Source organism: Sceloporus undulatus, chromosome 5 (assembly GCF_019175285.1).
Source record: "Sceloporus undulatus isolate JIND9_A2432 ecotype Alabama chromosome 5, SceUnd_v1.1, whole genome shotgun sequence".
NCBI lineage: Eukaryota > Metazoa > Chordata > Lepidosauria > Squamata > Phrynosomatidae > Sceloporus > Sceloporus undulatus.
The window spans coordinates 135,230,952-135,246,129 of NC_056526.1; the positions used below are offsets into that span (position 1 = coordinate 135,230,952).

General features: G+C 39.1%; 1 protein-coding gene across 4 annotated transcripts in view; it reads right to left on the bottom strand.

Annotated features, from left to right (window-relative positions):
• Positions 1-680: 680 nt before the first annotated feature.
• The window catches only part of GALNTL6 (polypeptide N-acetylgalactosaminyltransferase like 6), a 627,170-nt gene continuing 612,672 nt past the window's right edge, over positions 681-15,178 (bottom strand). For 2 of the 4 annotated variants that reach the window (XM_042470421.1, XM_042470419.1), the window contains 2 exons: positions 14,695-14,844; positions 681-1,419 (listed from right to left, as the gene is read on the bottom strand). In XM_042470421.1, coding sequence (XP_042326355.1) covers positions 1,249-1,419; positions 14,695-14,844 — 321 coding nt within the window. In that variant the 3' untranslated portion in view covers positions 681-1,248. Of the gene's footprint in view, positions 1,420-14,694; positions 14,845-15,178 lie in introns of those variants that run through there. The other 2 variants (XM_042470420.1, XR_006104265.1) reach the window with 2 other exon arrangements.

Below are 15,178 nucleotides of genomic sequence, written 5' to 3' on the forward strand. Positions count from 1 at the left end.
CCTTTACAATGACACTTAAACTTTTAGTAGTGGCTTGCCATTTCAGTACCTACTCTACAGAACACCCAACTAATCTCACAGAAACTCCACAACTGCTGCAGCATATTTTGCCTTCTGTAGCCATCCCTGCAGCTTCTTGTTAATGTTGGTAGAGTCAGCCATCATTTAGCTCAGGGCAGTATATCCATCCTTAATTGGCCATAAGCCCATCTTGTCAGACTCATTATGCCTATTCTGTTACTAACTGTATTGATCTAAATGTACTTATAAGTCTTTTAATAAAAGGTGCCAGGAAAAAATGTAGACTTCCAAGAGGAAATCCTTTCTGCAAATCTTGCATTGTGCTGCTTTTATTAGTAACATATTCACTTGTTACTGATGAATAAGAATGTAGCCATTGAGTCATTTTTGGCTCATCCCATCAAGGATGACTTGATAGATATGAATGACTGCAGAGGATTGTTCAGTAACACTTGAAAATGGAATGGAAATTTTATTTAATCACTTTGATGGAAATTATTTAGTTTCTTCAACTGTAGAAGAAAAATGCTAGTTTGATGCCTTACAGTTATTTTCATGCTTCATTCAAAATGCAACTCTAAAATTACTCTTACATTTCCACCCCACAACCATTCCCATTTGATCAGTGAAAGGAATTAAGTAGGGAGGTTCTTGACATGATCTGTTGTGACCCTTTATTCAAAGAACTGTCCTGAACCCAACTTCCATCAAGGGAATGAAATGGCACTAGAACATACCTCTTCTTCACAATTCTGGGACAGTGACAGTATCCCATAAATGTTAACAGTTGGATGCCTGTGGCATCTGTTGATTCTGATAGCACTCATGCACTCCATAAATCCCCCATAAGTAACAGCAACTATCCATAGCAGCTACTCACTATAGCAGGGTTTGACCTGAGAAACTCTAAAACTTTGTTTAATTTTATTAACACGGAGTGTTTGGAAACATTTCTTTTTTTCTTTTAAATAAAGTTTTCCCTTGACCAGCAAGGGAAATTGTCAGCCAGAAGGCCTCCACAGCAGCTGGCGAGGTTCTTAGCCAAGTTCTTCAGATATGGTCCATCCGCAATGACAGCCCATTTGGCTTCTTCCTTGGCATTTACTTAATCTTCAGAACAGATTTCCTGGCTCTAGGAAACTTAATTTCTGACTTTTTTTTTTTTTGACCCAGATGCTGGCCAAAAGGTTGCTTGCAATCTGTACAGAACAGTCTGTTTTCTTCTCCCTAAGAGCTGTTTTTCTTGCTGTTAAATTTTTCTAAAACAGTCATATTAATATGCTCAAAAATCCACTGTTGAGTTTCAGATAAAGGATCACATCTGTTCATGAAAATCTTCTTTTCTGCTGGGTTGCAATCGATGCAACTGCTGCTCACCGGATGGAACAAAGTTTTGTCCTGTGGGGAGAAGAACAAAAAAGCATTAAGAGGCAAAAGCCAGATGATTAAAAATGACAAGTCTTTTCCAGAACACAAATTAAAACAACCCAAGTCAAGCTTCTTTAAGCTTGTGTTCAACACAGAAGAATTTAAAAGGGTGTGTGTGTGTGTGTGTGTGTGTGTGAGAGAGATTTGCTCCCATTCTATTTCCAGTGGTTGCCTGGCATAAAAAAATCTTGTTTTAACAATGAAGAATACAGCAAAAGACAAGCAGTGAAGATCTCATTTTGCCAGGATTACTATTAGAGCATCAGCACTCCTGTTTCTCACAATTTCAGCTTCAATTCAAACATGGCTGGTGTTTTGAGATGAGGCTTTTATTGTTTAACCATATCGCTTCAGAGTTTTTTGGACAACAGTGCCCATAAGCCACCAGCTGTGTTACACAGTGTGGGGAGTAGCCAAATGTTCTAGCCATGCTATAACATTTTTGGGAACTGTAGCCACAAAAAGCAAAATTTTCAAGTTCTCTCATGCCTCCTTCACATAATTTTACAGGGAGTCCAAATGTTGTTTCCTTCCTGTATTTCCAAACTGATTCTTCTTTAATTTTTTGTGAATTTTTTGGGCTATGTGGCCATGTTCTAGAATAGTGCCATTCCTGATGTTTTGCCAGCATCTGTGACTGGCATTTTCAGATATCTCTCTTCCATGCCAGCCACAGATGCTGGTGAAACGTCAAGAATAAACTCTTCTAGAACGTGGCCACATAGCCCAAAAAACCCACAAAAAACTATGGAGGCCGTCCATGAAACCCTTCAACTTTACATTGATTCTTCTTTCTTTTCTCTTAACAAAAAATAATAGAAACAGCATGACTTTGAGGAACAAACACTGCACAATACTTTTAAAATTCTTTGCCAGGAGGTCTCTATTTGGAAGCATCCTTGATCACTCTGGTTAGTTAGGTTATATTTCTTCTGCACTATGTCTGTCTACATAAAGATTGTCTACATAATTCACTACAATCACTACAGAAAGGGAGCATCACACATATCTCATGTACAAAGGCCCCAGATTCAAACCCTGACATCTCTAAAAGCACTAAAACCTTTGAGAATTGCTGCTAGTCAGTATAGATATGGGTAGGTAATTTATGGTTTCCTAGATTTTGTTGGAGTGCACCACCTTGTATCCTTCACCATTGTCTGTGGTGGTGATGGTAGGAAGGAGTTGTAGTCCAACAATCTATGAAGGACTATACACTTCCCATATATGTTATACATGATAGTGAACTTGATGAACCATTAGGTTTACAGAATATATACTGGCCTAGGGTAACTGAAGGTTTCAGTTCAAGAACATCTGCAGGACTGCACAGTTCTTAACCCTGGGCTAAGATGACAGACAGTAACAAAAGAAGGGTGGAAAAAGAGTCCCCTAGGTAAAGGAATTATGAACTACAGGGTGTCATGACAAAGAGACAAACCATCTTCAGGTGATCCTATCTCTTTTGTTTATTGAGAATTCCATGTTCAACTATAAGTCATTTCTCACAAGCTATGATGGCCTACATTGGAGACTGATGGGTTCAAATACACAACAGTTTATTGTTGTGTGTTTTCAAGGCATTTCTGACTTATGGTGACCATATCACAGGGGTTTCTTGGCACAATTTGCCCAGGGTTTTTTTTTTTTTGGCCATTGCCTTCTTCTGAGGCTGAGAAAACATGACTTGCCCAAGATCACACAGTGGGTTTCCATGGCCAGGTGGGGGATTCAAACCCTGGTCTCCTAGGGTCCTAGTCCAACATTCAAGCCTTTCAACTATGCTAGTTCTCTATACAACAGTACATATCCTTCTGAGACCAATATATTGCAGCTCATTTTAAAGTACATCGATTTCTATGAGCTACACCCAAGTGATTTAGGCTCAATCGAAGTATGTGGAAAAACAAGTGACAAAGAAAAATCCATAAATGTTAATTCAGAAATTAATTTGTTTCTATTAACTGGGTTTTAGTGGAATTCTAATATTAATTGATTGTAATATGTGTTAATGAGAGCCAGCATGGTGTAGTGGTTTGAATATTGGACTATAACAACAACGACAACAAGAATAACAATAATAATTTATTTATAACCCGCCTCTCCCTGTGTTGGATCAAGGCGGGTTATAAATAAATAAATAAATAAATAATAGTCTGACTATGTCTCTGGAGACCAGGGTTCAATTCCCTGCTTGGCCATGAAATTCACTGGGTAACCTTGGGCAAGTCACATGCTGTCAGCCTCAGGGGAAGGCAATGGCAAACCTCCTCTGAACAAGTCTTGCCAAGAAAACCCCATGATATTGTCACCTTAGGCTCACCACAAATCAGGATCAACTTGAAGTCACACAACAAAAACATTACATAGAATCATAGAATACACCATAGAATTGTAGACTTAGAAGAGATCATAAGGGCCATCCAGTCTAGCCCCCTTCCGTGCAGGAACACACAATCATATTAATAATATATTAGTTGTTAATAACATATTAGGATTTTTTTAAAAAAGTAAAAACAATTAGCAAATTATTCTCAGAAAATAGTGAAGATAAGCAACATTTCTCAACCCACTGGCATTTGAAAGGTGATTTTGAAATAATAGACTGGAATTATGTTAGTGACATACAAAAGTGACATCTCCTATTATGATTGTGTATGAACGTTTTGGTAATTATGGAAACAATTATCCAATATCTCCTTGCACAATAATTCCTAGAGGCTTCTAGACACCACCCAGCAGCTGTTTTTATTCTGGAAGGGTGACCGTTCTTTCTGTTTCCTAGGTGGGTTGCACATGGAAGAGGAAGGGGTTCCTTTTTTCCAAATTTAATTTTTATTACAATAAAATGCATTCCCCATAAAAATAAAGTGGATCAGACTAGATTACAAATTAACAATTACTAACAAAAATGTACTTAAATACAGATAAGCCACATAAACAACAACAAAAAATACAAAAAAGAAAGAAAAAGAAACAGCACGACCAACACAACACTTCCAAAATTGTTAATTTACCAATAACTATTACTGTCATATATTTATCCTATTTCATTAATTTCTTAACTCCCCAAAATTATCTGCATACATTTCTATATATTTTTCTGCATATTACAGTAAATCTCATTCCAAGCCAAGTGGAAGGGGCTCCTAATGGAAGTGTGCCAACAGAGCTCTCTAGTCCACTTGCACAGGAAAGAATCATTCAAACAGCAAACTTCTAAAAGTGAACTTAGGTGGTGAGTGTCAAAAATATTAGATCCAAATGGGGTTTACCAAGAAGGAGGTTAATGCCTACTTAAGGGAACTCCAAGATTTGCAGGAGTACAAAAACATTTTTTTAAAAAATACATATTTATTGGGTGGGGAGTTAACACTGAGAACTCAACATACTGTAGCATGGAGAATTTTATGTTAGTTTGAAAAAAATTCAAAATTTGGTGGCGGTGGAGAGGAATTCAATGCCCTGTTTATAGAAAGAATTATTGGCTGAAACTGTGACTAGTATATTTTTATAAAGCATAGTTTAAAACTTCCATTTAAATCAATAGTTTCCAGTAATCGAGAAACCACAAAAGAACAAGAATGAAGCTATTTCATTTCACTTAAATGAACATGAATGTTACAACAGCATGTGTTTCTTTCTGAAGATTCTTTTCTTTTAAAAAACAGCAGTTGCAAGGTAGTTTTGCCCAATATGTTTCAATCCTCCTTCCCCCTCTTCTTCTTTCTTGTTAGCAAAACTCCAAAACTCCCAAATGTCCTTGTTAGCAAAACCCCACTAAGATTAGCACCATACTGTGACTTGTAACATAGCTAAAGTAATAAGAAGCACCATGCTACAGTAACAAAAAGCAAGGAGACATTTCTAACCATTTCCTGTAACTTTTTGTTATTTGTGGGAAGGGCAAAAATATATTTGCTCCCTTTCCTTCTGTAGAGCAAGCATACGATTTTAGTAGGACACTCTTTACTATAAGATTATGGACTTACAGGCAGGTCAGGTGAATAGTAATAAGAAAAGATTCCTTTCTTTTCTTCTAGGCCATTGCTTTAACTACAGCCAAGGTCAGTAGTCAACAAAAGCCATTATCACCTGCTGGCTGCAGTCATTTCTGTGAAATGAGTGTTAGTCTCAGTAGAGTCCCAATAAGACTAAGTGTCCACATGATAAAACACAGTATTAGACACTGATATACATAGTGAGAGTCTCAGTAAGGAAGCAGGAGATGTGATTCACCAGGCACTGCTCCATACCATCTCTATTCATTCCAGGCAAGCTTGATATGGTAGAGGAGGATGTGTGGATGCAGTGCTTGATGGGATTACAAATGAGAAACCTACTGTGCCTTCAATGTTTTTGTTCTAAACCAGGGTTTTGGCAACTGTGGCCTGGAAGCCAATTTCCTGTCCCTGGGATGCTGTGGCGTTGCATGTACACTGCCAAAAATATGCCGTGAAAAGGAAAGCAAAAAGCAAAGGTTGCTGGAAGTCCTCTTTTTTCTGGTTTTGAAAAATTGGATTTTTTCTGTAGAAGGGTGGAATCATACTGCTGGAAAGGAGGGTAAGTACCATCTGGTCTATTCTGCCATACACAACGAAAACATTCCTGAAACACTGCCATCCAACCTTTGTTTAAAGCCTCTAAAGAAGGTGAGTTCATCACCATTCAAGACAGTCTGTTCCACTGTCTGATAGTTCTTACAATTAAGAACTTCTTCCTAATATTATTGAATCTCTTTTCTTATAATTTAAGTTCAGCAATACATGTTCTAGTCTCTGGAACAACAAAAAACAGGCTTGCTTCATTTTCTACATAACATTCTTTCACATATTTAAAAATGGCTATCATGTCACCTCTCAATCTTATCTTCTCGAGGACACATTCCAGCTTGAATTTAAACAATGCAAGGAGTGCCTTGCAACCTGCTCAGAAGGTGAACTGCCAGTCATGGTAGCTTCTAGAAGAGACAATTCATCATTTAGGTATTTTTTGCACCAGAAAGGGTAATTTGGGGGATTTGGAGGGGTTGAGGGCTGCAGAAACAGCCCATGTGGTCCCAGAGCTGCCCTTCACCCAAACCTCTTCTAGAGGTAACAAAAAGTAATTACCAAAACTTTGGCTGCATCTGCATTGCAGAAATAATGCAGTTTGACACCACTTTAATTGCCATGGCTCAAAGGCATGATATTCTAGGATTTGTAGTTTTGAGAGATATTTAGCCTTCTTTTTGGAGAGCTCTGGTGCTGCAACAGACTATAAAGCCCAAAACTCCATAGAATGGAGCTATGACAGTTAAAGTAATGTTAAATTGCATTATTTCTGCAGTACATCTGCAGCCTTTGTTGAGCAGAATTTTTGAACTCCAGTCTCTGCCACAACTCTCTATGCTCAATGATTGCACCATGTCTGTTGTATGCCTTCAAGTTGTTTCTGATTTATGGTGACCCCATAATGGGGTTTTCTTAGCAGGATTTGTTCAGAGGAAGTTTGCCATTACATTCGCCTGAAGCTGAAAGCATGTGACTTATCTAAGGACACTCGGTGGGCTTCATGGCCAAGGTGGGAATTGAACCCTGGTCTCCAGAGTCATAGTCTGGCACTCAAACTACTCTGACACATGCGCGCGTGCACACACACACATATTTTAAAAGAATGAGCAAAGAAGAACTAATTACTTTTTCAAAGTAACATGTCAAGATCTGAAGAGAGTGACACAACCCTCCTAATAGGCACTTGGCTTGGTAAACTCTGAGGACATTGGGAGCAGTCAGGGAACTGAATCCAGATCTGCCTACAGCCTCCCAGTGGGTTTTCAGGCCTGTCAGTGCTGAGAACAGTCTATTTTGGGCTGGGACATGCATAGACTTATTCATGTTCAACAGCATGAATACTATGCAGTCTTGTCTGCAAAAGGTGGTATTGTCAATAAACCAATAGAATTATACACATTATTTAAAATAATAAATCAGACCCAGTACACATTCTTCTAGCAGGATCAGTTGGGATTAAAATTTCATTGGAACTTGAATTATATTGTTAATGAATACATCTGTCTAATAATGGGCATATAAATGATTTGGAATATTATTTGGAATATGAGCTATGACTGAAAGAACTGGTCCAATGTTGCAATATACTTCTTAGCACTGTCCCATGGTGCTTGTGGCAAACAACAAGATGCTGCCTACTCTGATCTCATGTACAAGGCTGAACATGGCAGCTTAAACTTCCTGCAGCAGAGCCTTCCTGAAATGGAATGATGTCCTGCACCACACCCCAAGTAGTATCTTGTCTAACATGGAGGAAGGGCAAGGTAGTTAGGAACAAAATGAAACATCCAAAGAGCTCAGGAGGAATATCTGGAAGTTGCTACAGATCTCCATCTACTGCTTAAGGGCTCACCTCATCCCAAGAAATAAACATAGTAGTTCACTCTGATGGTAGTTTCTTATAGAGCTGCAAAACTGTTAAACATTTAGCAGAAGAGATCAGTAGACTACTCCAAATTTATTCAAATATGATTTGAATACTGTGATAGCCAAATGATTCATGCATTTGGTAGGAATATCTCCAAGGCTGAGAAATGTAGGCAATAACCACTTGTTACCTGAGAGGGAATTTTATTTCTTATATAAAATATATACATGTTCGATTGCTGGCACTATAAGTAGAAATCAGTGAGCTTCCAAATAACTTAATTTCAACAGGACTTAAAGCATGATTATTTTTCTATGTCCCAGGTATGAAAAGTTTCACATAACTCACATATTTCCAGAACTTCCTTTGAAGTTGTATATTCATAGGCCTAGTGCTGGAAAAGGAGACCCTTGATGCTTAATCACTACTACTGAACTGCACTGGATAAGATAAATGGCCAAAAGAGAAATCAAAGGAAATATCAGTCTAAAGCTAGTATGTGGCTCAGATTTGCAGAAGGCCATATAAAGTATTTTTGATATTTTTTTCCAGCAAAAATAAAGGGGTGGGGGGCTTACAAAAGTGAATCACTACAATCCTTGGGCTTATGGTAAAAATAATATGCACCTAGAATACCTGTTTGGTACATAAGCCTTGTATGCATGTTAACTTCTGGCAACTTGCTGGTTATCCAATCCCCCCCTCTTTTTTTTTGGCCTACACCTCCTAGAATACCAGAAAAGATGGGCCAAGGCCATGTTGGTTCGTGAACAGTGGTTATGCATTCATAACCTAGAGTTCGTATTTAGGATCCTTATATATTCACTGCTTTGGGGACTATATAGGGACTATGAAAGTACTCCAGTTCCCACTTACTGAGCTTGATTGACAGGGGAAGAAACCCGACAGGGTTTCTTCCCCTGTCAATCAAGAAGCAGCTGACTGACATTTCCACCCACTTAACCACCCACCCACCCTGTAAGTGTTCTCCTGTGCAAGGGACCATTGTGGCAGGGACCCTATGATCACACATGGGAGGGGTGGAAACATCAGTTGTTTCTTGGCTGACTGGGGAAAGACCCCTGTTGCTAGCAGTAGCTGCTGCTTGGTAAGTGGAGATGGGGGCGGTTTGATCCAAAAGACACTACTTAGCTACATAACTAATGTGGTTACATAGCTAAGTAGCTCCTACAGAATTCCAGACAACTTTTCCAAGCACTGTCTAATGGACCCCTCAGAATGGGCTTTCACAGCCCTACGTATTCATTCCTTATCTCTTTGGTCAGACATACTAACTTGACTTCAATGACCCAGATAGAGTATATGTTTATAGGCCAACTCTGATATAGTGGAAGCAGTGCTCATAGGTTCAGACCTCTGCGACTTGTGGATTACAGGGATGATGACATTCTCCCTCAGGCATCCCTTTACGCTGTGGGTTTAGCTGAAAATCTTATAAATAGTGGGAGCTGGGGGATGAATTTTCGCAGCAACAATATATTATTGTGAATTATCCGTTATCATACAGGGGAGATTATCATACCTGATTATCCCTGATGGGATAGACATGTGTTTAACTTGTCAATGAGAGATCTTATAGCATTCCCCATAGACAGCCCATAGGCTGCCTGTATGCAACCCGGTCTTATCCTGTAGCTTTTCAAGAATGGGATTTTCCCGTTCTTGAAAAGCCATGGGATAAGCCTAGGTTGTATACGGGCTGCCTATGGAGAATGTGGTAAGATCTGTCATTGACAGGTTATCTATACAATCAGGAATAGTTGTATGTTATAATCTCCAAAGTATTTGAGGGTCTTGAACAGACAGTTTAGATCAACACTGACGATTAAAATGGCTTGGAATGGTTTGTGAATATGGATCAACACAACTGCTGACAGTTTAGAACTCTTCTTCAGGCCATGCTTATGGGACCATTATGATGAATCCCTGTACTTCAACATTTACAACCATACTATTGTAGGCCAAGACTTTTAGCTGAGCAATATTCTACTTGGCTTTGGATTTCCACTCAGGCTTTGGCCTTTTTTGCTGATGCCTTGCTTAGCTCTGTCCTAGAATCCTAGAATCACAGAGTCTTCAAACTGGAAGGGAACTGAAGGGCCATTTAGTCTAACCCTTTGCCATGCAGGAATATATAACTAACACACTCCCTAAAAATGCTGTTCCAACCTCTGCTTTTACCCTTGTGCTTCATCCTCCATTGAATAAGCATTATGATTCCAATATCTGCTTTACTTCACACTAGCTTTAGCTCTTTGGATAATCTACTCTGCATGATGTCTTATCCTGTCTGCAGCCTACTATGCCCCTATTTCTGTCCTACTGGCTCTTGCTGTATGCCTTACTCTCTCTGGAATTGGCTCATTCTTGCATTTACCTGATCTGACACAGGGATTGGTCTCTGATGGCTTGGAGAAAAGGGGAAACTGACAGCTCTGCTTTTCATGCTCTGAAACCCTGTTACACATCTCACCTAGAGAGAAGGGCACAAATTCTCCAGTTTTGGTGGGTACATCTCCTGGCAAGTAGTAAGGGCTCGGGGTAAATCAGAGCACTCAGACAGGATAGCAGGCCTTGCTACAATTTGCAAGGCCTAATTTATTTGTTACTGCAACACACAAAGTCTCTCCAATTTGTAAACAGTAAAACAGTAAAAAAAAAGCCCAATTGTGAACATAAAATTCAATGGCTTCTTTGGTCCTGCTTCTCATTCATGATTTTGTCAAAACACGGAGATTTCTTGCTGACTGAGATCCATAAGTCTGCCTGTGACTTGCAACTCATAACTCAAGCCACTCTTTGTTGCACCCCCTGAAATTCCATCTCACATCCTTTGGGGGTGTGAGCACCCCAGGCTGAGAACCCCAAAAGCAAAGTAACTGATTTAGGCTTTCTGTTTTTACAACAGATCCTTGCTGAACAATTTATAGCTAACCATAAGTGTTCATCTATGGAGTTTATCACATGTGAGGAATTTCTCTTAATTTCGAATGAAAAGAAAGTGGGCCAGAATGCATTCATGTGAATTTGCTATTTCAGCGAATTTATGTGAATTCAAATTGCATTCGAACTGTCTTCCCATTGCCTGAAAATAGCTTGCCATTGCCCGAAATTGCATGTGATCACCTCTCATCCAATAACGTGAAAGCCCATGATTGTGTTTGGACTGACTTCCCATTGCCCGAAATTGTGTGTGGTAGTGCATCACGCAATAACATTAAACCTCATGATTGCGTTCGGATTGCTATTGGATTATACTTCCAATTTCCCTTGTCTGATAATGTCCTATATGATCAAAGAGGATTGGTTGATATCAGATTAGTGGTATATAGCTCCACTTTGGTCAGCACTTACTTTATAAAAACAATTTTTGAAGAATTTATCAATCAGAAACATACATTTTTGACTGAGAAATCTCATGTACCATCTCAGCCCCACAAACAATAAAAAAAATATATATAGCAGCAGAGAGAAGAGAGCTTTATCGATCAGTTACTGGCACATGCCACTGCATGGTTGTTATTTTATTCTGATCCCCCAGTGTGAGTTCCAAATTAAAAATGTCATGAGCCAAAAATCAGACGATAATGCTAGAACTATGTTTTCACCCCTCCCTCCATCTCTCAAACACCTGGTACATTAGGCACCAATGAAGTGTTTCAACTCATCAAGCTTCTTGCCAGCAGCTTGGATAAGCAAAGAAATACATCGACTTTGGTTTTTGAGCAAAATCCTGTGACTGGAGCCGTACTAAGTCAAATTCTTATCTGGCATCCATGGAGCTTTCTCCACTGTGCCAGCATGTGTATATTTAGGATCCAGGACATCTTTTCTAGCTGCCTTACCAATCTGGCAGCTCAGCTTGGATGAGTTCACCTAGGAAGTCTGCTCTGTCTCTGGTTGCAATGTAAACAGTAAACAAAACTGATGAACAAAACACACCACATAAATGGCAACAGGGTCTCCTGTATGCTACCCACAGAAGGTTTTAATGGATGCACACTTTCAGATAAAAACCCCAAGATGTTGCCTTCCACAGTTTGAGAGAACAGAAATCCTGGTAGATTTCCTACCTGCTATTTCCCTCCTCTCTGGGGTATTCCTCATTCTATGCTGATTCCAAACCTTGCTCTACACTCCTTTTATCCCATGAAATTGTTTATTCTGCTTCTTCCAACCAACAGAATAGTACTCATTTTTTATCAGTTTAACTGCAATACTTTCCCCATAGAAATCTTGGGAATTTGTAATCAGAGAAAGAGCTGAGGAATTCTATTCAGGAGCATCTTCAGTTTCCTGCCTCCCACCCCAATTACATATCTACAGTGCTCACAGTTCCCTGGAAAGAAGGAACGAATGACTGTCAAAACAGCTGAACTGTGTAACTCTGACTCCAGTCTCTGTCTGTGCTGATAAATGCTTTGGCGAATCATTTCAAACTAGAAAGCCCTGCTGGCAGGGTGGCGGTGATGGATCTAGAAAAGCCTTGTTAAGATAACAATGTGAGGTCACTTCACTTCAAGCACCCTCCCTAGTCCCACTGCTGGTACAGCAACCAGACATCACAGAGTTTCAAGCAGTACAACAGAGGCCCTTTCAGAGCAATGAAACAAATCACACTGTACACCCATATCATGGATCTATTCTTATCCAGCCCTCTGTCCCCCTGTGAGGTATGGAAGAGTTGGGTGGGAATTTAGGAAGGGCAGTACAGGGTTGCCTTGTTCTGCAACAGAACTGTGTCTTGGGCTCTGTGAGGATGTCAAGCAGTACATGTACAACATGCAACATTTCTGGGAAACATGTGGCCAAGCAATGTCAGAGTGTGGTCAAAATGCAAAACTTATTTTTAATCAGGAAGAACACACAAGCACGAAAAGGCTGCAACAGTTTGCTTTTCTCAAGTTTACAAGGAAACTCCTCTCCTCTCACCTCTGCTAAACTGAGTGCAAACTATTTTTGCATGTTGAATTCAGTTTTCATCAACTGAAATAGACTGAGGACAAAGGAGGGGAGGAGAGAGAAACTGGGTCATTTTTAAAACATCTTAAAAAGTGGGATGATAGAGGATTAATTTAGTCTTTGCCAAATCAGGACAGCTGGAGAGTATGCAGATTATGTAGGTGGTGGTGATAGGTTCTTGTGTAGATAGGGGTGGGTGGGAGGTGGGAGTAGGTCTCATAGTAGGAGATTATCACACCAGGGAAAGTGACACGAACATATCAGGATGCTCCCATCACTGTTGTGCTAGGGTGCTAAAATTATAAAATGATGTCATGTGACATTGCCATAATCCCATTGTTATCATGCGAATAAAGAGGAATTTTACCGCTGCTTTTTTATTCATGGGAAAGTCCCATGAATAAAAAGTGGTCATAGAATTCCTCTTTATTCTTTAATAACAGGATTGTGGTGATGTCGTATGACATTGTCTGATAATCTTAGCACACTAGCATGATAGTGATGGGAGCATCCCACTATGCTCCTGTCATTTTCCCTGGTGTGATAATCTGCTGTGTCTCACAGTACAACTTATAGTACATCTCATTGTGGTCAATTAGATTTACTTCAATTTCTTTATTTGCCATAACAAAAATGACCAAAAAGAGAGTGATTATATTCTAAACCTCCAAAGATGTAATAAATTTTCCAGCACATTCTAAATGAAAGATTTGTTTACAGAAGCAATGAATGTCCCAATAAACATTTCTGCCCTAGTTTTCTTCAGAGACCTTTACACTTAGCTGTTAATTTTTCATTTAATGCCAGATCCCACATCCTCCTCTACTGGGCGGAGAAGATCTCTTGGTTTTATCTATTTTATGATGTGCTTTGTAATTGGTTTTAAACTCTATGTAAACTGCTTTGATCTTTTGGAAAAGCGGTATATAAATAAAATTTATTATTATTATTATTATTATTATTATTATTATTATTACTTCCTCAGTGTATTTCCATTTCTCAGCGATGGCCATTCTTGCCACTGATAATAGAAAAAGGGGCTTACTCTCAAAGAAACTATCCACAGGATTGTAGACCTTTAATCATGGGGAAAAGAGTGGATGCCAAGAAATTTATGCTGTGGTGATGGATACATGAACGTAGAGCACCATTTTAAAGACTCCCGACATCTACAACAGCTCCAGTGAGGCTTGCAATGGGAAGGTTAGTCAAGGGCTCTTGCTTGGTGCTCTCTACATGTGCAATCAATCATATGCATCCAAAGCATTGTTATGGTAACTAGAAAATGTGAACAAGTAAAGGTCATGCACAGATTCCGTCACAGCTCACCTATTTTTAGCGCTATATAAAATGGCTTCAAATGCAGTTGACATCTTGGCCCAGTGACCCTTAAATTATAAACCATTTTGTTTCATTAAATGCAGGGTTGATCTTTGCAACATTTTGTATATCTGCCAACTGCAACCCTTACAGAACAGAAATATTATACAATAATACTTAGTTCCCTGGGAAGCTTTTCTTGCCCATCACATGGAATATATTTTTTTTCCAGGGCTGTGTGTGTTAAAAGGACTCACATGTCTTAAAGTATCAGAACAGCAAAGCAACTTTCAGAGGAATTTTAACTTTGACCCAAATAACGACAGCCCTACATTGTGCTGAAAGAAGAGAAGTCTATACAGTTATGTTTCAGAATGTCTCTGTCTCTGCATGCTTAAACTGAGCCAAGATGATGTATAGCATGAAAACTTTTTGATGGAATGAATACATTAGAAGGTACAGTGAGTCACCCAAAAGTTATAATGACACACTGATGCTTAAACAACATTAAATAATACCAACCTTCCTATAGCTCCAGTGCTGATTGCCCTTCATACCATGGCAGTCATAAAGTGTGACAGAACTACTATGTGAAACAGCATCAAAACAGAATTTTCTGGTGTGAAGAGGTTCTCCTGGCCGGATGTCTTCCCTCCAACCAAAGGTGAAGAGCTAAAGAAAACAGTCAAGCAAAACAGCAATATAACATGGCCTCTAGACAAAACCCACAACAATAAGAAATCATTCAATCTGGCTTCACTTGAGTGTAACATTTGAGTAAACTCCACTGAACCAACATTTCTGGGCGTCAGTGTAGTAATTAATAACAGTCTAGAATACCCAGAAGAAATATTGGTCAAGTTTTGGCAAAGAATAACTAAAATTAAATGAGGCCTCAAGCATTTTTTAGAAAATGCACAATGAACACAAAAAATGCTTATTCCAAGAAATGGGAGATTAGAAATAACCACTATTCTGTATAACTAATCAATAGGCTATCATCATA